Source organism: Juglans regia, chromosome 15, assembly GCF_001411555.2.
Source record: "Juglans regia cultivar Chandler chromosome 15, Walnut 2.0, whole genome shotgun sequence".
Classification (NCBI taxonomy): domain Eukaryota; kingdom Viridiplantae; phylum Streptophyta; class Magnoliopsida; order Fagales; family Juglandaceae; genus Juglans; species Juglans regia.
In genome coordinates this window covers 10,326,116-10,346,982 of record NC_049915.1, presented here as the reverse complement: position 1 = coordinate 10,346,982, position 20,867 = coordinate 10,326,116, and the positions used below count along the sequence as shown (strand labels likewise).

The following is a 20,867-nucleotide window of genomic DNA, read 5'->3' as shown; positions in this document are numbered from 1 at the left end:
ACAATTGGATGAATGTGTGACAACTGAAGTAGGAGAACGTCAAGCTTTGTGGAAGGCATTGCAGGTGTGCAATGAGCTTAATATTCAGAAAGCAATATTCGAAGGAGATGCAAAATCAATCATAATGGCTGTGAAGTGTGAAGAAGAAAATATGTCTTACTTTAGTCCTTTAATTGATGACATTAGGAATGTATTGAAGAGTATGAATGATTGGTTTTTAGAGTTTAATTATAGAGAAAATGACATTGTTACTCATAATTTGGCAAGGCTGCCTTAAACTTAGTTGAGGAAAAAGTTTGAATAGAAGAAGTTCTAGTTTTCATTGTAAATAGTCTCGAAACTGATAGAAGATGTATGCAAGAAAGTTATATATGAAATATTGAGGTTTTATTCCAAAAAAATAAAATTTTAAAAAAAAAAAAGTTAATACGATACACAGCACCACCCTGTACAAAATCTTCAAATTTGGCCAAATGTTAATTCCGGTGGTTATAGCTCATATACCCCAGAATACCCAAGGAGGATTAGAAATGGCCATGTTTAGATACCAAAAATGTTTGAGAATTTTAGAAATTTGTTTGAGGTTAGATTTTAGAAATTGAGAGAAATTTTTGAATAATTTTTTTAAATAAGTATTGCCTTGGAGTTTTTGAAAGTTGATAGAGAAAGTTAAAAAATTGTTTGAATATTTTTTTTAAGATTATTTTTTGTTTTAAAATTTGTAAAATTTGTATTGATTTATGTGTTTGAATAATGACTAGATGAAAATTTAAAAAATTTAAAAATATTTGTTTTATATTTAAATAATATTTTGAGAATGAAACTATGAGAAAAACTTTGAGAAATATTAAAAAATTAAAAAATTCTGCTTTATTTGATCATCCAAGTGTTCTAAAACAGAAATTGACCTACAACAAATCGGGAAGTTTCCAAAATGGCAGGGACCACAAAGCTGCCGAATACATGCTTAGAAAAGGAAAATGATACATCACCGAAGCTTCCCACGACAAAAGTTATCTATTGTTGAGTGGTGCTAGTATGCGGTCAAACTTTGACAGTTGGGCGTCTTAGTACAAATTCTATATATAATTTTTTTGTTCGTTTTCTTTTTATAATTTTTAAATATCTTTAAATATTTTTAAAAAATAAAAAAATATATAAATACACTAAAAATCACTTCTTTAATTATAAAATAAAAAAAAAGTTAAAAAAAATTAAATATAATAAACGGTCCAAATGAGGGGCAAAAATGACCTGCATATTAGCATTTTCTTTTTTTTTCTTTTTTTAAATTTAAAGAACTGTTTGTATTGTGAGATGAGATAAGATGATTTTAGATAAATATTAAAAGTTGAATAAAATATTGTTAGAATATTTTTTTATTAAAATATTATTTTTATTTTTACATATTTTTTTAAATACATTAATATTTTTTTAAAAAAATTCATAAAGTTATTAAAAAAATACTTAGGAGTCGTTTGGATTGAAAAACACTCTCAACCCCTAAGGCCTCATTTGGATGAAGAGATGCTTCAATCTCATCTCATCTGATATTAATGTCCAAACACCATAAATATAAACACTACTCAATTTCAAGTTTTCAACTTTTTCATTTAATCATTACCTAATTATTATAATTTTTTCAAATTTTCAAATAAAATACAAAAAATAATTCAACATTTTCAAATTCTAAAATAAAATTATATTAAAAAATTATATTCTAACAATATTTTAACTTTACTATATTTTATTTAACTTTTCCTCTCTCATTTTCCAAAACTACATAAAATATTTTAATTCAAACTATTTTACTACTAAATCATTTTACAATTATTTACAAATCATCTCAACTCATCTCATTTCATCTCAACTCACTATTCAAACTAAGTCGGGCCCCGTTTGGATACAGAAACGGTTTCATCTCATTTCATCTCATCTCATCATTACAACTTTTATAAATTTTCACACAAAATATAATAAACAATTTAATTCAAATCCAAAACAACAACAATAATAATAAATAATATTCTAAAAATATTTTATTTTATTTTTAACTTTCATGTAAAATCATCTCATCTCAATATACAAACGAGCTTAGAAAACAACTTCAAATATTACATAAGGTAAAGCAAACAATCTGTACCCAAGAACGGCTCAGTTGTCTGCTTCCTGCTTGTTTAGAATTTTCGGATACTTGATATTATAAGGTCTCATTTGTTTTCATAACTCATCTCATCTAATCATTATAATTTTTTAAATTTTTACATAAAATAAAATAAATAATTCAATGTTTTCAAATTCCAAAACAAAAATAATATTAAAAACATATAAAATATAAAATATAAATTTTGTTTATAATTTCATATCAAATATTTGTCAAATACAAAATATGTTTTAATTTTAAAATTTTAACATTTTCATCTAAAGAATAATACCATACAAAGTCATGGAGCGAGTAAATATGAAGTCTATTTAAGAAATGATATTTGCAGTTATAAAATGTACAAATATTACATATTATTTTTGAAAAAAAATGAGTAAATATGAGATTCACATGAAAAAATTAATTTTTTAATGATAAACCCTACTTTTCTTCAAAAGTAGTGTTCCGTGCTTTCACAACCTATGACTGTCTTTAGCATTATTTTTCATCTAATTATTACAAATTTCTCAAATTTTCAAACAAATTATAAAAAAATAATACAATTTTTTCAAATTTCATAATAAAATAACATTAAAAAATTATATTCAAACAATCTTTTAATTTTATAATAACTGTATTTAAATTTTTCTCTCTAGTTTTTTAAAATCTAATAAAATATTTTAAATTAAATAATTTTACTATTATTCAAAAACATTCTCATTTTATCTAATTATCTTATGTGGAAATGATATTACTAAGATGATAAATTTTGAAAAGAGAAAGATATTTACAATCGTAAATTGTGCAATCGTAGTGTAATTTTTTTGAAAAAATATAAATAAAATTAATTTTTTAATAATAGATCTTATTTTTTTTTTAAATAATTATACAATACTTTTACACTTCATAATTATATATAGAATTATTCTTATAAGTGACATTTTTCACACCGCTCGATTCAATAAACGGCCAGGATTCTTGAGATTTCAGATCCCTCATTTTTACAAGCTATTTAGACAACTCGCTCTCGCCGTTCATCTTCGTCCAATTGTTGCCAGAGGACAGCTTACAGATATGTGCAGTAGTAACTCATCACATTCAGTGTCGCCGGCCCTCCCATGGAAGACGCGCCTTTCCGTCGCCCTCATGTCTGCCGCCACTGACCTCGTTCGCCGTCCTAACGGCACCATAAACCGCCGTCTCATCTCCCTCCTCGATTTTACAACACCTGCCAATCCCAAACCCATCAACGGCGTCAAGTCTTCCGACATCATCGTCGATCCCATCCGCAATCTCTGGTTTCGCCTCTTCATTCCCACCGCGACTACTTCAACTTCCCTCCCGGTTCTCATCTTCTACCACGGCGGTGGTTTCGCCTTCCTCTCTCCCTCCTCCAAAGCCTACGACGCCGTTTGCCGTCGCTTCGCACGTGAACTCCCCGCCGTTGTTATCTCCGTCTATTACCGTCTCTCCCCAGAGCATCGTTTCCCTTGTCAATACGACGACGGTCTCGACGTCCTGAAATTTCTCGATCGCAACCACGACGTATCGGTATTGCCCGACATGGCGGACGCGTCCAAGTGCTTTTTGGCGGGTGATAGCGCGGGTGCGAACTTGGCTCACCATGTAGTGGTCAGGGCTTTTGGGGAGAGATTTCGAAGAGTAAAGATCGTCGGATTGGTATCAATCCAGCCGTTTTTCGGGGGAGAGGAGCGAACGGAATCTGAGATCCGATTATTGAGGGCGCCGGTAGTTTCGTTGGACCGTACGGATTGGATGTGGAAGGCATTCTTGCCTGAGGGAGCGAACAGGGACCACGAGGCCGCAAATGTGAGCGGGCCGAATGCAGTTGAAATTTCGGGTTTGGACTATCCGGATACACTTGTGGTGGTTGGGGGATTCGATCCGTTACAGGACTGGCAGAAGAGGTACTACGAATGGTTGAAGAAATCAGGAAAAGAGGCGAGGTTACTCGAGTATCCAAACTCGATCCACGCATTTTATGTGTTTCCCGAGTTGCCCGAGGCGTCGCAGTTGGTTGAGCAAATCAAGGATTTCGTGACTTCGTATGCTCTAAAATCTTAAGCTATGCTAGTAACCGAAATAAGAGCGTTGTCAATGGGGTCAAGTCTGAAATTTAGTTAAAATTTAGTTAGAATGTTATTTTTGGTTATAATGTAGACTTTTAGTTAGATTAGTCCGTTGACTAATCATAAAATTTAAATAATAATAAAATATTATATATTTTAATATTATTTTTTTTAATATTTTGTAAATACACATTTAATGTCCACAAAATGCCTATCACAGATCAAATTTAGTAACATTTCCACCAACATTTAATTCAAAAGTTGAGAAATTCACCAACTTCAACAACTACCAAACCAACAAAACAAAACATGTTACTACCCAACCATAAAAACGGTTCATAAATTAGTTGTTATCCAACATTAAATTCCACCAATAAAACAAAACATCTATACAGATTTTCACCAATTTCGGTAGCTATAACTAGTCAAATTACTAATTAAAGTTTTAAAAAGAACTTAATAAAGTCATGAAGAAATTGTGGAGTAATCTATCCAAGATAAAAACACAATCTAGCACACACATTAAGAACGATATATATCCATTGTCAATAATTTCAAAAAACAACACTTTCAGCAATGCAGTCTATACCAACACCAACACTTTAATGAATCAACACACGTTAAATCAGGGCATCCTATGTTCAAAGGAGAGCTCTAATAAAAAAAAAATATATGCAATATTGTTGTGACAGCGAATAAACTAGTGTTTTAAATTTCGTACCGTACCGGCCGGTACGGCCGAAATTTTTCGTTTCGACCGTTTGGCCGGTACAGGTACTATATTTGTCCCGTACCGGCTAAAATACCGGCCGTATCGGCCGGTACCGGCCATACCGGATTAAATTTCGGCCTGTATCGGCCGGTACCGGCCTATATTTCGGCCTGGGTGTTTTTTTTTTTCGTTTTTTCAAACTACAAACTTATTTTTTAACCCCTAATTCAGACTAGACTATTTATAAATTATATATATATATTTATATATAATTTATTTATATATAGACTATTATTTTAGAATATAATTTATATATATTTATATATATAATTTATTTATATATCGATTATCCTGAAACGTTATCCCGAAATGCTATCTCGAAACGGTACCGGTACTGAAATATTTCGTTCCAGTGCCTTGACCGGTACTATGTCCGGTACAGTATTCAAAACATTGGAATAAACACATTCGAACAAATATGAGATAACAATAGTCTTTGATCTTTCATCACTAATCTGATATGCATTACAAAACTCCTCGAAACCGTGAGGAACTGCCAAGAGATGCTCTATAACATAATTTCCTGCCACAAAATCAATGAAATGCCACTTGTTAGCCTCTCCAACAAAAGGGTTGCATTACAAACTCCATGTTTAAGTACAAAAGCTTTCACACGTCATGGTTTTAAGAATAAATCCACTCTTTCCATCAAGCCTACACAATATTTAAAGATGTGCACTTGTATTTGCATTGAGAACCTTATATAGACAAAAGAATCTTGCTCACTCTTATATCGAAGAACAACAAAGAAATAAAAGGAAGATCAATAGACAGGTCAAATCCACTCCTATCCACATCACTTCTAATAGCGAATGAGTTTATTCGAAAATCATTCAGATAATAAAGGCCACTAAAGATTGTTGAATCTGGTTAATGGGTATACTACAATAATGTGATTAGCAAAATTCAAATAGGGGGGAAAAATAGGTGTTCTTACAATACAAATTCAGGGTAAATCGACTTTTGAGCTTTAACCTTGCGTTTCCTCTTCTTCCTCTACTATGGATATATCGTGCATGCTAAAGAGAGATTCACATTATTGGCCTTATTAAAAAACAAGCATTAAATCAAAATATAAACAGATTCTCTTATTAGTAAAAAATCAACAATTCGAACAAATAAATGAAACCCACAAATGTTTTAAAATTTAACACACGTCTAGATTAGTATTTTTAAGAAAAAATTGGGACATACGTTGATCTCGTCAGTCTAAGGCAAAAATCAAGTCCTCAAAATTCAGATACTCTGTGTTTCTGAAAGAATCGATGGGTTCCCAGCAAATAGTTGAAGATGAGTATGGAAAGAAAAAAAGTGGGAGGGAGGGAGACGAGGGTGCAGAGAGAAGACGAAAATGGAAAGGAAAAAAAAAAACACAAACAGGGGGAGGGAGGTGGTGTTTGGCGAGGGTGCAAAAAGAAGCCGAAAATGGAAGGGAGAAAGAAGAGGGTGCGAGTTCAGTATTCGGCATGAGAGAAATGGAAGAGAAACATAAATAAAGAAAAATGGGAGAGCTGAAAATCAAGGGGATAAAAGAGACGTTAAAGCCAATTTTATGCAATAAAATAATATTTGGTCCTACTACAATCACTAGCCAAATTTAAAAAATCAAATAGAATTATTGTAACTCAAATCTCAAGTTATTGAGTTTAATGTTGATAAATTTTAACACTTTTAATTATAATTTGATGAATCACTTGTATTTGATTTGGTATACCAGTGGTGATATACGAATGCAGTATGTCATTGTCAAAAGTCTTATCTTTTTGCTGGTAGATTGTCATTGTCACAATAACTTCCACGTGTATGAAGTAGTTCAATAAAACTTTTCAGTAATAATACCGAAAGAAATTAAAAAATTATTGTTCGGATCTATATTCCATTATTTATATATATTTTTCGAAATTGTTAAAAAATTATTGTTTGGATCTATATTCCACTTTAAAGGTTGAGAACAGTAATTAAATTTAAACAAAAAATAATTATAATTATAAATTATATAATCGTGTGTAATCATTTTAAAAAAAATAAAAAAAATATAAAATTTACTTAAAAAAAATTAATTTTTTAATAAAATACCTCACTCTTTCTCAAAATGATTACGCGATTTTTATACACTTTACAATTATATGTAAAATTAGATTGTATAAAATATTAAAAAATAATATTTATAATTTTAAAATATGTAAGCCATGCGCATGACCAAACATGAAAAAATTATTTGTTTAATTATAGACTCCATTTTTTTAAAAAAATAATGTTTAAAACTTATATACTCTAGAATATATCTAATATTACTTTATGTTATTTTTTTTTAAAATAATTTCTATCAAAACTCAATTATTGTTCTAAAAGGAAAACGCAGATGTGTCGTTGACTACCACATCATAACATGCTAACAAGACAATACATCATTTTATATACATTCAATATTTAAAAATATATAACTCTTAGCCTCCAAAATGGAGGTATGAGTTTGAAATCCCACTCTCTCAATAAATATATATATATATATATGTATATTTAAAAATATCCAAAAAAATAGATTGTTTGCTATGTCAGCATGACTAGTAAACAAAATTAAATGAAAAGTAGAAAAATAGAAAAAAATAAAGATCTTTACTAATAAAGTTTTAGAAATCAACAAAATAAAAAACAAAATCACAAAAAATATAAATAAAAAAAATTCTATAACAACATAAGATTAAAAAAATTTATAAAATCATTTCAGAAATATGTAAAATATAAACAAATACAAAAAAAAAAAAAAAAGCTTACAAGATTTTAAAATAAAACAAATTAGAAAAAACACGTAAATATGAAGAATAACGTTAATATTTTTAATCAATTAAAATTTAAGAATATAATATTAACGTGTTTACGTGTTAATATTATATTTGAGTGATTAAAAATATTTTACGTGTTAATATTAACAGTTAAAATATTGTTAGAATATAATATTTGAATATAATTTTTTTTTTTTAAATTTAAAAAAGTTGTATTATTTTTTGTGTTTTGCTTGGAAGTTTGGAAAAGTTGTAATGATTAGATAATAATCAAATGAAAAAATTGAAAATTGAAAATTGAAAATTGAAAATTGAAAAATATTTATATTTGAGTGATGTTTGGAACATAATTATGAAAAATTTTAAGATGAGATGAAATAAAATCATCTCACTTTCTAAATAAGCCCTTAGACAGTATTTATAAGAAATGAAAGTTTTGAGATGAATGAGACAAAGACTGTTACTGATGTTTGGTGGACAAAATAGCTACATTTAGCATGTTTTTAATTCTATATTTTCTTCTATATAAGCAGTAAATATTTTTTTTATCAATACTTTAATTGTACTTGGACTACAAAAAATTCCAGGAATACAGCTTTGGCTCATGTTGTGAAGTTGAATATATATTGTGACGCCTCAAACCTCCACTTGGGATAGAACAAAGATTTGGAGCGTCGGGACATGTAACACAAGTGTACATACCCCGTTTATGACAGTTAATATGCAATGTATCATATAAATGCATGTAGCAGTAAGCAATAACCGCAATGAAAAATGGGTGACTAAGAAGTAATTATGCCAGAATAAACTAAAACATCCTAATGGCTAAATCATGAGGTAACATAATCTTAGTACAATTATTCTTGATAATACGTCTCCATGGCTAAATCAACTGCTTCATGCATTCTAAGGCAAAAAGGGTTAGGGCTATAAATATCAAGATGAAGTATAATCTTTTCTTGAGATTCGGCTTCTCTTCAATCAATCGAATTCACTGGTCCATCTGGTCTATCCTCGTTGGGTCCCGACAAAACTTCTATCATTCCGAGTGGAATGATAGTGAGTCAACAGGGGGTGAGGTTTATTTGAAATTTCAGTAAGTTTGACAACCAACGTACACAAAGATAAAGTATACATGATAAATGATAAATATGAAATGCGTGCGATGCAGAAAAATCAGTATATGTCTCCCATCCAAATTCCTCGACATTTTTAGAAAACTCAAATACATTTTCTTACAGATAATAGTATTTCACATTAACTGCTAAAAACATAACATTTCATCATTTATGGCAAGTCACATTTAATCATATCGTTAACATCATAACGTATGGTATCGTTAGAGTTTCTCATATTCACTGTGAGTACCTACTGGTGACCGTAGTACAACTCATGTTGAAACTACATTATCTGCAAACTCGTTTTCAATGCATTGATAACATAACATAATATCATAATATGTACACCCACCAACCTTAGGTGTCATAACATTTGATTTCACTCCAACGTTCTTTAAAAAGAACTCATTCAAAACCTGTTGACTGTTTTTCATCAACTCAAGAGTTACCACTCTATTTTTACTCACTCCAGAGTGGACAAATGAGTTCTATTAGGATAATTTCTCATCCGAGCCTTTGGGATCGTGACAAAAATAATTTTCATGCTATGCTTGAAAAATTATCATTCATGATATATGCATATGTAGCAAATTTTTATGTGAAAATTACATTTATATGCAATATGCTAAAATTGTAAAAATTGTAAAAATTTCACATGTCATGTAAGTAAGTGGTCATGTACTCAATGTATCATATAACATAATATTGCATGCTCAAAATGACAATTATAATATGAATGTGTCATTTATTAATAAACCATACATAACTTATCAAGGTGTAAGTTAGAGGTCGTATGCATTAATTGTAGCAGCTATAATCAAAATTATGTTGAGTTAGGGTCTTAACTACTAAAGGAAGATGCTTATAATCAAAAGGTTTAAAAAATGGGTATACAAAAGTACCCCTAAACTTTTCAAAATTACCACTAAGGCCTTAATTTCTCACTATTTACAAACGAATTCCAAATTCCACCAAAATTCACAAACGTCATATATTCTATGCTCTAAAATAATCTATGTCCTTATAATTTCAAAAATCAAAGTGGAACTAGTCCAAATATACTCAACCCGTGGCATGCACTCTAATTGATGCCTAAATGTACTTTCAACTATTGACCCTTATGAAAGCATGCATATTCAATTTCTTTAACTGCAAATAATTAATATAATCCTTAATTACATGTTAAAAGCTTAATCTTAGATGAATAAGTTCATCCCAATACTTAATCATGGCTAAAACCCTTAATTTTCATTAATCATCAATTAATCGAGTAAGATGTTTCTAGCCTAAATCAGTAATACATGATTCAAATTTCACCCAAATCATGTATTTCCATTCTTATCACAATCACAAGATTTTTTTTCTAAATGCATTTTATTCCAGCCAAGGTGATAAAATCAAGACTTCATGCTTTAATTACAAACTTAATCAAAACCCATGCATGCTTTGATGATCCATTCAAAATAGAATTAAAACATATCATGGCATGCTTTTAATCTCAAAATCAAACATTCAATGATCATTCTAAGACGTTAATAAATCATATCAAAATATGCTAAGACATGCCATAGCTAAAATTTCCACTTAAAACAATTTAAACCTTAATCCAACCTTAATGGACTTGGTTTTGATTTAAGTATGGTAACATTTTCTAAACTCAACCAAAAATCACTTCAACACTTATAAGCAAAATATAACATGCAAACTAAGATATAGGGCAAGAAAACTTACAATTTTTCGTGGCCCTCTAAAGCTCCCAATACAAGAACACTCAAGAACTCCCAAGAACACTCAAGAACTCCCAAGAACACTCAAGAACACACCTTTCTAATTCACTGTAAACTTTCTAAAGGAAGAAGGCTCTCAATGCTCAAGAGGAGGCTTGGATAAGTGGTGTGAAAGAAATGTGGGGGTGAGGGAGGTATTTATAGGAGGCTATAGGGGAAAGGACATTGGCCTTGGTCCATGGTGATTGGGTGAAGTGAGTGGTGGAGAAGGAGGTTTGAATTCAAGCTTGGTTGCAACACCTTGTGCAGGTGAATAGTGACCCAAATCAAATGATTTTCTTCACTTTCAGGTGCTGCCATGCAAGAAGAGGGTGTAGGTGCTGCCATGGTGCATCATTAGAAGGGAAAAAAAAATGAAAATAGTTTATGACATCAAGCATAGTAGTCTTCGGGTTCAAGGTTGAGATTCTGGATAGTTTTGATCATTTCTTGACTCACCCTCTTGTCCTCTCTTCATGGATGATTTATGCAAGTCATGAGTTACTCTTGGAAGGCTTTTCCAGGTGGTGGAAGGTGGAGAATTGGTTGCCAAGTGATGATGAAGTAACAGCTCAAAAAAAAGAGGTGAATGGAAGGGTGTTGCTGAGTGGTGGTGGTTTGATGCCATCGGTTGTGTTATTTTTCGTGGAAAAAAAAATTCGGTTAATTTTCCATAACGAGTCTAAGGATCTCTGGGGATTGGATGGTGATTGAGGTGATGTGAGGGTGTGGGTCATTTGAAAGCAGAAAATCAAATCAAATTGCAAGGCATTCGGTTTCCATCCAACTAGTGATTAGGTGTAGTTGGTTTTTGGGTTTTTGGTTTGGTTCTTGGAGCCAATTTCGTCCACCACTAAGTCTGCATTGAAATGGGCATTTTGAGGTGCTAAATGACAATAATGACCTTGAGAAAAAGGCACAAAAAGCTTGGGCTAGGGGCTATTCAATCCAATGCACACAAGAGTACACGTGTGAAGATTAGTGTGGGTTTAGGATTTTGACATGCCATTATGGGATTAGTGTGGGTTTAGGATTTTGACATGTCATTACCCATAATGACATGTGTGGAGATTTATTTAGGATTTTGATATGATCTAAGAATGATGCAACTGAATAATAAAACTAGTAAACTTCGATCACAATGGCTAAATAGATTATAAAGAAAATTAAGCTCAAAATATAGTTTAAAGATCACTAATCATAGATAAGTTCATTAATGTCCTTAAGTTAGAAGCTTAATTATGGACAATTGAGAGTCCTAATAGGTGTGACATACTACTTGAGCTTGAGGGAAACCAATTGTATGGTGTATATGGGCTTCAAATAGAAATGTGAAAATGCAAGACAATGCTTTGGGTCTTGTTGGGCTTAAAAAGGCCATGAGTTGGAGTTGCATGGTTTATGGGCTTTGGGTGTGGGTTGATGGAAGGCCTTGGTTCCAAATTTTAAGAAGTTATGAGAGGCCTTAAGATCTACAAATATGGGGCTTGAAAGGTTTGCCTTATCATAAATGGGCCATGGGTTAAAGCTAATACTAAGTTAGGCCCAAAAGGCCTTATGTCTTCCCACACTTAGGCCAAATCTTTCTAAAGTTTTCCCACCAAGACTTAAAACTCTTATAAGGCTTGGTATATATTGTTTTGAAGTATAATTACTACATATGACTATATGAGGGAGCTTGGCATCATTCTTTGGGCTAGATTTGAAGATGCAATAGGATGGACCATGATGATGATGCATTGTTAGATGGTGTAGGTGATTCAGATGACGTACCTGACCTCAATGCATATGACATTCATGATATTTTTAGTGATTTAGAGACTCACTAAAACGGAAACAAATGGGTTAGTCCTATACTCCAATATAGGAAATTATTCCCAATGTACTAGAAAGGAGTACAATCACATCCAAGATTATTAATAAATCTATATGTACTACTGAAGATGTTATGGATATGGACAATGCTACACTCCGACAAACATACTGATATGAACCCGCGGGAATGAAATCCCTTGAACTCACAATTAATTTGAAAACTCTCCAAGAAAGTCAAAATCAAGTCAATGGATGGAGAACCAATGTCTACCGAATGTGTAATTTTTTTTTCAAACATTTTTTAAACCATTTAAAAAAATTACTCATTAAAAAAATACAATACACTATTTCGATAGATATTCTCGGTGGGAATATCATTTCCCTATGGATATTGTTCAAAAGATTGCCAAGACTTTTATCATTATTATGATTGCTGACGAGGTACTCGAGATCACAAATATTAAGGGCCCAAAGTTTCAATCATTGAAGTGTTATCATAATGTATTTGTTAGGGATCATTCAGGTTGCTATTTATCTAATATTTTGTAATAGGCTTTTTAAAAATGAGTAATGTTATACCCACAATATATTATATAATATATTGTACAATAATATTATAAAATAAAAAAATTTTATAAAATGATGTTACTTTTATAAGATGTTTTACAAAAATAACTCTCATTAAAATATAGTTATGTAAAATGTTATAAAAAATATTATGTATAAATCATTTTAGCAACTGGACCAGAGATTCTGGAGGGAGAACCCGAGCTACCAAAAAATTTGTTCAGAGCACTCTCATTGGAATAGCTAAATTAAAATACATTTTTTATGAATGTAAGATGAATTTAACTTTTAGCTATTCCATTTTTATAAATCTCCACATTGGAATAGCCATTTTTTCATTATATGACAATAAAATAATATAAGATGAATTTAATTTTGACTATTCACATCAAATTTCCAAATCGAATTATCCATTTATTCATTATATAGTAATGAGTAATTGATAATTTTGAAAATTTTTTAATTTTTTTAATTATAAATTTATTTTATTTTATCATATTTTACTATTTATAATATTATATATTAATTTGTAATTGTATTCTAATTATATTTTTTCAATTGTCATTTAAAATAGAGAGATAAATAATTAATATTAAAAAGAGAGAGAAATAAATAATATAAAAATGATTTGATGAATGAATAGTGTGTTCCAAATTTAGAAATTAGTTTGGAATATAGCTAATTCAATGTGAGCAATTTATTGACCTAATAGCTAAATTCTCATTGGATTTAGCTTTTCGCTAATCCAATGAGAATGCTCTCACAGCTCCAAAGTTTGTTTGGGAATATAATTATTCTTAAATATTCTCAGATATTTTCATATATTTTTCATTTCACTATTCAAATACAATACTTTTCAATTTTGAATTTTTAATATTTTCATTAACTAATCATTATAACTTTTCCAAACGCTCAAATAAAACACAATCCTATACAACTTTTTCAAACTTTCAAACAAAAATTATATTCAAACAATTTTTTAACTTTATAATATTTTTATTCAATTTTTTCTGACTTTTCAAAATTCAATAAAATATTTTAATTCAAACTATTTCACTACTATTCACAAACCATTTCAATATTATTCACATATATTATAAAATATTCTTAATATCGATATACTTGGCAAGTGGGATGAGATACAAAATTCTCATCTCATCTTATCATTACAATTTTTTTTTAAATTTCCACACAAAATATAAAAAATAATTTAACTTTTCTAAATTTTAAAACAATAATAATATTATAAAATAATATTTTAAATTTTCGTCTAAAATAAAAAATTATTATCTTTCTGTCCAAACCTTTTTCACCTGGTGGGTGTAGCTCGAGAGAACTCACCAACAAGGCCATTGGCCTTTTTTTTGTGCGCTTTTTTACATCTATTTTTTCAATTCTCTTACACATTTTTAAAAAAATTCACAACATTATTAAAAAATACTTCAGTAAAAGAAATATATATATATATATATATAAAATAAAATAAAATGCTATTCGGTAAAAATCCTCGTGTTGCATCATTTTCCTTCACAGTTATACATGAGAACTTCGGACAAAAAAATAATCTGGCACCATCATCAATTCCGAGAAGAAAATTTGACCTAGAGCTGAATTGTATTTTCAATCTTAAAAGACGCCGATGGTTGCTCTATTCAAATCACTTGCTTTGAAAATGTTTCTGTTTCTTTTGGGGCCAATCCTGTTTTGCATGCAACCATATCTGAAACAATCTAGTACCGACATAAGGTATCACACATCTTTTCTTCCTGTCGAGTAATCGATCACTGCAGTTATCCCTGGAAAGAGCTTCAGAAGTGTTGCAAATTGCTTGCTTTTCAAAGTGATTAATGTTGTCCTCCTTGGTAAACAAAGCAATGAAGAAGCCTTCTCCATCCTCAGCAGGGTCAGTTCGCAGTAAATGTTGTGCTGCATGACAAAAAAATCAGGCAGTAATGGGAGATATTGGCAGTGTTGATTCTCCAAGTTCTAAAAATTGTTTTCTGGAAAATTCAGAGGGACTCTGTACATCAAAACTCATATAACTCTGGATTGGTATGAATTTGTAACAAATACAAGTTTTTCATTATCAAATTTCATGATTTCTATTGGTGTAAATCCAAATATCTCAATTTTTAATTTAAGTGAATAAATTGTGCTTTTGACAGAGCAGCACTTACAGCCTTGAAAAACTGGGAGACCACGGCGTTGCCACTGGGGGAAGGGAGTTGCTAGTTGAAAGCCATAGGAGGCAGCAAGGGGGAGAACAGATTCGATGACATCTTCATTTTCAATTTGGTGAATGGAACATGTGCTGTACACCACTCTTTCAGCTGCTGGAACTATTATCAGACCATATAGTACCCTTAAAATAAATTCCAAGTGCTGTACAGTAAAACAACAAAATTTTTATGGAGTATTATCCTCCAGGAGACGGGGGAGAGAGAAGAAGAAAAAGAAACCAATTGAGTAGGCCGATATAGTCCGATGTTTTCAAATCCATGTTTCAATGGAAATTTGTCCCAAAGAGGATTCTCCCATTATGTAAAAGTTCCACAAATCACAACAAAGATCAAGGTTTGGCGTTAATGTTTGTGATTGAAAAATTTGTCAAAATAACAACGGACTGTCCAATACTTTCACATGGGAATAAATATATGAACTAACTACCAAACTTTGGGGAAAAAATAATAGCAAGGATGAATAGTCAGTAAACCATCCTCGCACAGAAACAAACTTACAAGATAATGCATGAGCGAGAGCTTTTTTCTGGAAAGCCGCAAGCTTGTTCAATCTTTCAGTGTCCTTAACATCAGCTGCATGAAAATTGAACACAGGAGGAGATATGATAAAAGGACAGAGTAGCTGTAACACCTCATTCCATTAAGGATAAGATGCAACATTGTTCAGGCCGTAGTGCAAATAACAGAAGTCTTTTGTATACCAAAAGCCTAAGCAGCCTTTATTGATAAACTTTAACATCGTACAATATTATTATAAATCAAACTTAATTATTAAACTTAGTCTACAATCTAAAAACGTCATACTATACATACACCCCTTATTGTTGTACAATCACAAACTAAAAACATTTTCAAGGTAAAGACTCCAATTCTATATTTGAAGGCTTGTAAACTTATCCTCGACAGAATCTGGTTATATACTCACTAAAGAGGTACATCATACAATAAAAAGATAAAAACATTATAAACATCATTTATCCTTGTAAAGCATTGATAAAAAACAATTTCCACTTAATAGCTTGGATGACCTACACACAATTACACCATATGTGTTAGGGTTGGCGATATCAAGGATCTCGACTCCATTCCGTCATAATAGTGGAGTCGCTCTAAGATATGAAAAAAAACCCAATAAACAGTGGTGCACTCAAGTGAGTCAATCACCATGGACCAGACAAGACAGTTGCCTCCGCCTTCTACACTTCTGTACCATCGCCTAGTCATCCATTCATTAGGCAAAAACATTTAAAAACATGTGATTGACCACACATCATCCATAGCCCACACATCATCTTTCTTTCTTTTCATTTTCAGAAAATATTCATAACATAGCATATGCATATCATAAACATGGTAGAAACATGTGACAAAAAAATTTGAATTGACTATTTTTAAGATTAAAAAAAATAAAGTTTATGCATAGCATTTGAATAATCTGTCAAAACATTCTCTTTTGATCGGTGAAGAAAAATACACCTTTCAGATATCATATAAGGTAAGTAAAAAGGGACTTTCAAAGAAAGGCTAATAGCATATGTTCAACTTAAAACCATTTTTTATAAAATCATTTCATTTAGAAGTTGCAAAATTAAAGGGAATGATCAAATCTACAATCTACTTGCCTAACTCCTTATCATCAAGAACTCAGTCAGCTTTGCTTAATAACCCAGTAGTCATATTTGTAAATAACGAATCTATGAGGCTATTTTCTACCATATAGCCTTCTTGAATACCTTGATACTACTCCCAATACGAAGGACGGATTTGACTTGTTCTCTTTTAAATTCTCAAAAGTTGCTTGTTTATACTTTAAGACAACTACATCATTGAGTGATCATCTAAGTATGCACTCTAACTTATTTCTCATGTATGATTTAGTGTAAGTCAGTGTTATGATACACTTTATTTGGAAATCTATCCTTACTTGATCATTTTTTTCAAGTAAAAAATTATATTAGAAAGCACTAAAGGTGTAACCTAGTAAACATGATGTATATACAATAAGAGATATCTATCTAGGAGAAAAACATACAAGAATATCATGAAATTTAAACCCAGTGAAGTCTAAGTCCTTACTCGAACTTAGCCTTCGTACAATCATTAGGTCTTTATAATATGGTTTTAAAGTCATTAGTTTCAGCTTTGAAGTTTGCTGAAACATTGTTTATTGACAGCTTTTGAACTTAGTTTATTGGATTTTGAGGTCACTAGTTTGAGGCCCCTTTTTTACTTTTCCTAGGTTTTTAGGGCAGTTGATATTCCTAACAAATCTCATCTTGGACTAATGAGGCCCCAATTTTATTCCTATGGTATAAATGTACTTACTGAAAAGCGTAAGTGAAGATTACTTGGATGTAATTCCTGTACGTGTTGGGGTTTTGAACCATTGGAAAGGCAACTCAACATAGGTCTAATCTATGGTCACATATTAGACAACACTAACAGCCACCTACCTTGGTTATTGCAGTGCTGAAGAAAATACCTTTTTTTTTTTTTTTTTACAAGTGATGTTGAAAATAACAGCCAACTCAACATAGGTGTTCTAAGATGCATGTAACATGGTTGCATTTGCAATGCGCAGAGAACTAGTAAACCCTTTGCTTTCTACAAAATCCCAGATTTGTTTCAAATGATTAATATGCACGCAACTCTACAAAACGTTGCTTAAACATTAATGCATCATAAAATCAAGGAATTTTATCCAAGTCATGCTATTCGAAGGAGAGATCAGTCCAATCTGGTTGGTGGCAGATTTTAAAAAGGTTCTCTTAAACCATTCTTCTTCATTCTTTTTCTTTTCTAAACATTAACTCAACAATAACTGTCCAGGTACTTCGAGTGACCTTACTGTAGAAACCTTCCAAGTGCTACCAATTCCCGAAGTTTAGCCTTTAGGTGCGCAGACTGATCAAATTTTATACCAAGATTGCATGAAATTCAACCAAAGGACAACTCCGCATTAGATATGATACTATGCACGAACAGAAAACCAAAAAGATCATGCTGAAAAATTGTAGTCATGAAAGCAAACTTGTAGTTATGAAAAATTGTTGTCTCATCCATGTTGGCAAGGGTTGCTGTCAGCAACCCCAAACTGCCTAAACAGTCATTGAATCATGATTTTTGCATATTAGATGTGTCATGATACAAGAACATGCGTATATACACACAGACACATCCATGGAATTCAAGTCAAATTTTTGTCACATGGTACAGTGCCATGAAGACCAGGAAAAAAAAGTTCATTAATGAAATACTGCATACCCGAGAATCACCAGTGAAGGATCAAACTTGCATGCTTTAGTTCTATAAAGTTTGAACCCTAAGGACAGCACATCACGAGATCAGATGCTTGAGGATAGAATCTGGCCTTGCAACCGAGAAAAAGCCATAGTTTATTCCTCATAAAAAGGTCTTGGTAATTGTTAAGGGACTGCTGCCAGCAACCCCAAACTTTCCTAGAACCAAAAGTTCTTAACATAGTATGCATGATCATGACAAAAAAGCATTGAAAAACAAAGAGACGCGTGATGAACCCTTAGCAGAGCATGTAGTATACAAGAATTCATGCCATAAGCATGTTACGGAGAAGGGGGTGCTGACAGCAAGCCCAGATAGCTCTGAGAACTATATTGTCTCCACGGTTAAACACATCCCACGCACGAGAGTGCACTCAGATGACGTCATGGATCTGTTGAAGACACACCCATAACTGAAAGCATGATTTAGCTTTAGAAAATCATGACAAAAGCTAAGCTATGCATAATCCACTTGCTGTCAGCACTGGACAGCATTACATCCACCTCAATAAAGGGCTCCCAAAGGAAATTGTCCTACGGGACTGATTTACAACAAAGACTCCACCTTAGAACCTCCTACCAGCATGTATTTCTCAGTTTGAAAAGATGAAAATTAGACTGAAATTGACATGGTGTATAGGTAGGTGATTGTTGATAAGACTGGTTCTATGCATAATGCTAGAGGTATGTAACTGTGATCATACCCTTCTTGTTAATTATGTAAACAAAAATGCTCTTTTTGCAAAGTTATACTAAATGTACATGTTTCAACGATATAGGATGTATAGATTGTTAATTGCTAGCCAATGTTACACGTACCCTATTTTTATAAACATGATGAATGCAATAAAATGGATTGTAAGCTTTTGCTTGCAATGTTATATATATGGTACCACCATATATTAAATGAACGAAGATAAGGAAAGGAATATTGAAAAAAACAAGAAAAAGGAAATGGAAAAGGAAAGGAAAGAAAGGATAAAAAAACAACATTGGGAATGGCTCGTTGGTGGTGCACCAAGGGATGCATATCCCTAAGGAGGACTACATTCTCCCCAATAGTCCGGAAAGAGCCGAGTTCACAAGGATTGGGAACCTTTACACTCAGGGGTAATAGTGCGTAGCCATCGACAGAAGGAAAAACGTATATGCATAAATGTAACTGAAAGTTGATTTGAGAATCTCTTTATAACTGAAAAAGTATCTTATTATATTGTTGACTGTATGATATAGTTGCTCACTGAGTATTTGTTTTTATGTGTTAACTGCCCAAGATGATGACCAATGTGAGGATGGAGCTGCTGAACAGGACATAGCTCAGGGAGAAGAGGCATAGACTACATTATTTATAATTGTCGGATTTCTAGGAAATAATTTGGGAAAGATTTCTAGGAAATAAGTTAGGAAACTTTGTTTTAAATATGTCAGATTTCTAGGAGATAAATTAGGAAGTTCTATTTTAGATAAAATCTGAAATAACTATTTCAGATTTTAGATATTTCTGTTTCCTGTTTTATAGCCTAGGAATTTGCTGATTTGATTTTCTTATTAGGTGGCCCTCCTGATTTGGTGGCCTTCCTCTTCTATTTATATTGTAAACGTTTCTGTTGGAAAATAATAAGAATGATTATTCCTCTTCCCAAAAACTACATGGTATCAGAGCTTCGTGCTCTTTTTCTATTTTCTCCTTTCTTCTGATGATATCATATAAGTCGGCAATGACCGGCTCTTCAGACTCTTCTGGTACTTCCGAAACAATTCCGCCCAATTCCACCATCCCTCCCACGCATGTATCTGCTGATTCCTATTCCCAGAATTCAGCTCTTTATCTCACAACTACAAAACTCAATGGGCATAACTATCTCGAGTGGGCTCAGTCTGTCAAATTGGCAATCGATGGCAGAGGCAAGTTTGGGCATTTGACTGGCGAAATATCAAAACCTGCTGCTGGTGACCCTAATAAAAAAAAATGGCAGTCAGAAAATTCTCTTGTTATTGCTTGGCTCATCAATTCCATGGAACCTACCATTGGAAAACCTCACCTATTTCTTCCCACTGCTCAAGATGTCTGGGAGGCTGTTCGAGATCTTTATTCGGACCTGGAGAATTCTTCTCAAATTTTTGAGTTGAAAACTAGACTTTGGAAATCTAAGCAAAATGATCGCGATGTTACGACTTATTACAACGAATTGGTAACGTTATGGCAGGAACTTGATCAGTGTTATGAGGATGTTTGGGAAAATTCGAATGACTATGCTCGTCACAAGAAGAGAG

The 20,867-nt window shown here is 31.9% G+C and overlaps 2 protein-coding genes across 4 annotated transcripts in view; one reads left to right on the top strand and one right to left on the bottom strand.

Moving 5' to 3' along the window:
• Positions 1–3,017: 3,017 nt before the first annotated feature.
• LOC109020457 (probable carboxylesterase 18) lies at positions 3,018–4,393 on the top strand. The gene has a single exon (XM_035685709.1). The coding sequence runs from the start codon at positions 3,218–3,220 to the stop codon at positions 4,226–4,228; it is 1,011 nt and encodes a 336-aa protein (XP_035541602.1). The 5' UTR covers positions 3,018–3,217; the 3' UTR covers positions 4,229–4,393.
• Positions 4,394–14,548: 10,155 nt separating this feature from the next.
• The window catches only part of LOC109020445 (28S rRNA (cytosine-C(5))-methyltransferase), a 35,005-nt gene continuing 28,686 nt past the window's right edge, over positions 14,549–20,867 (bottom strand). The window contains exons 11-13 of one of the 3 annotated variants that reach the window (XM_019002904.2): positions 15,793–15,867; positions 15,232–15,393; positions 14,549–14,980 (exon numbers count right to left, since the gene is read on the bottom strand). In XM_019002904.2, coding sequence (XP_018858449.1) covers positions 14,712–14,980; positions 15,232–15,393; positions 15,793–15,867 — 506 coding nt within the window. In that variant the 3' untranslated portion in view covers positions 14,549–14,711. Of the gene's footprint in view, positions 14,981–15,231; positions 15,437–15,792; positions 15,868–20,867 lie in introns of those variants that run through there. The other 2 variants (XM_035685986.1, XM_019002911.2) reach the window with 2 other exon arrangements.

Coding starts and splice junctions, on each gene's coding strand:
- LOC109020457 (XM_035685709.1), top strand. CDS start 3,218: ATGTGCAGTAGTAACTCATCACATTCAGTGTCGCCGGCCCTCCCATGG.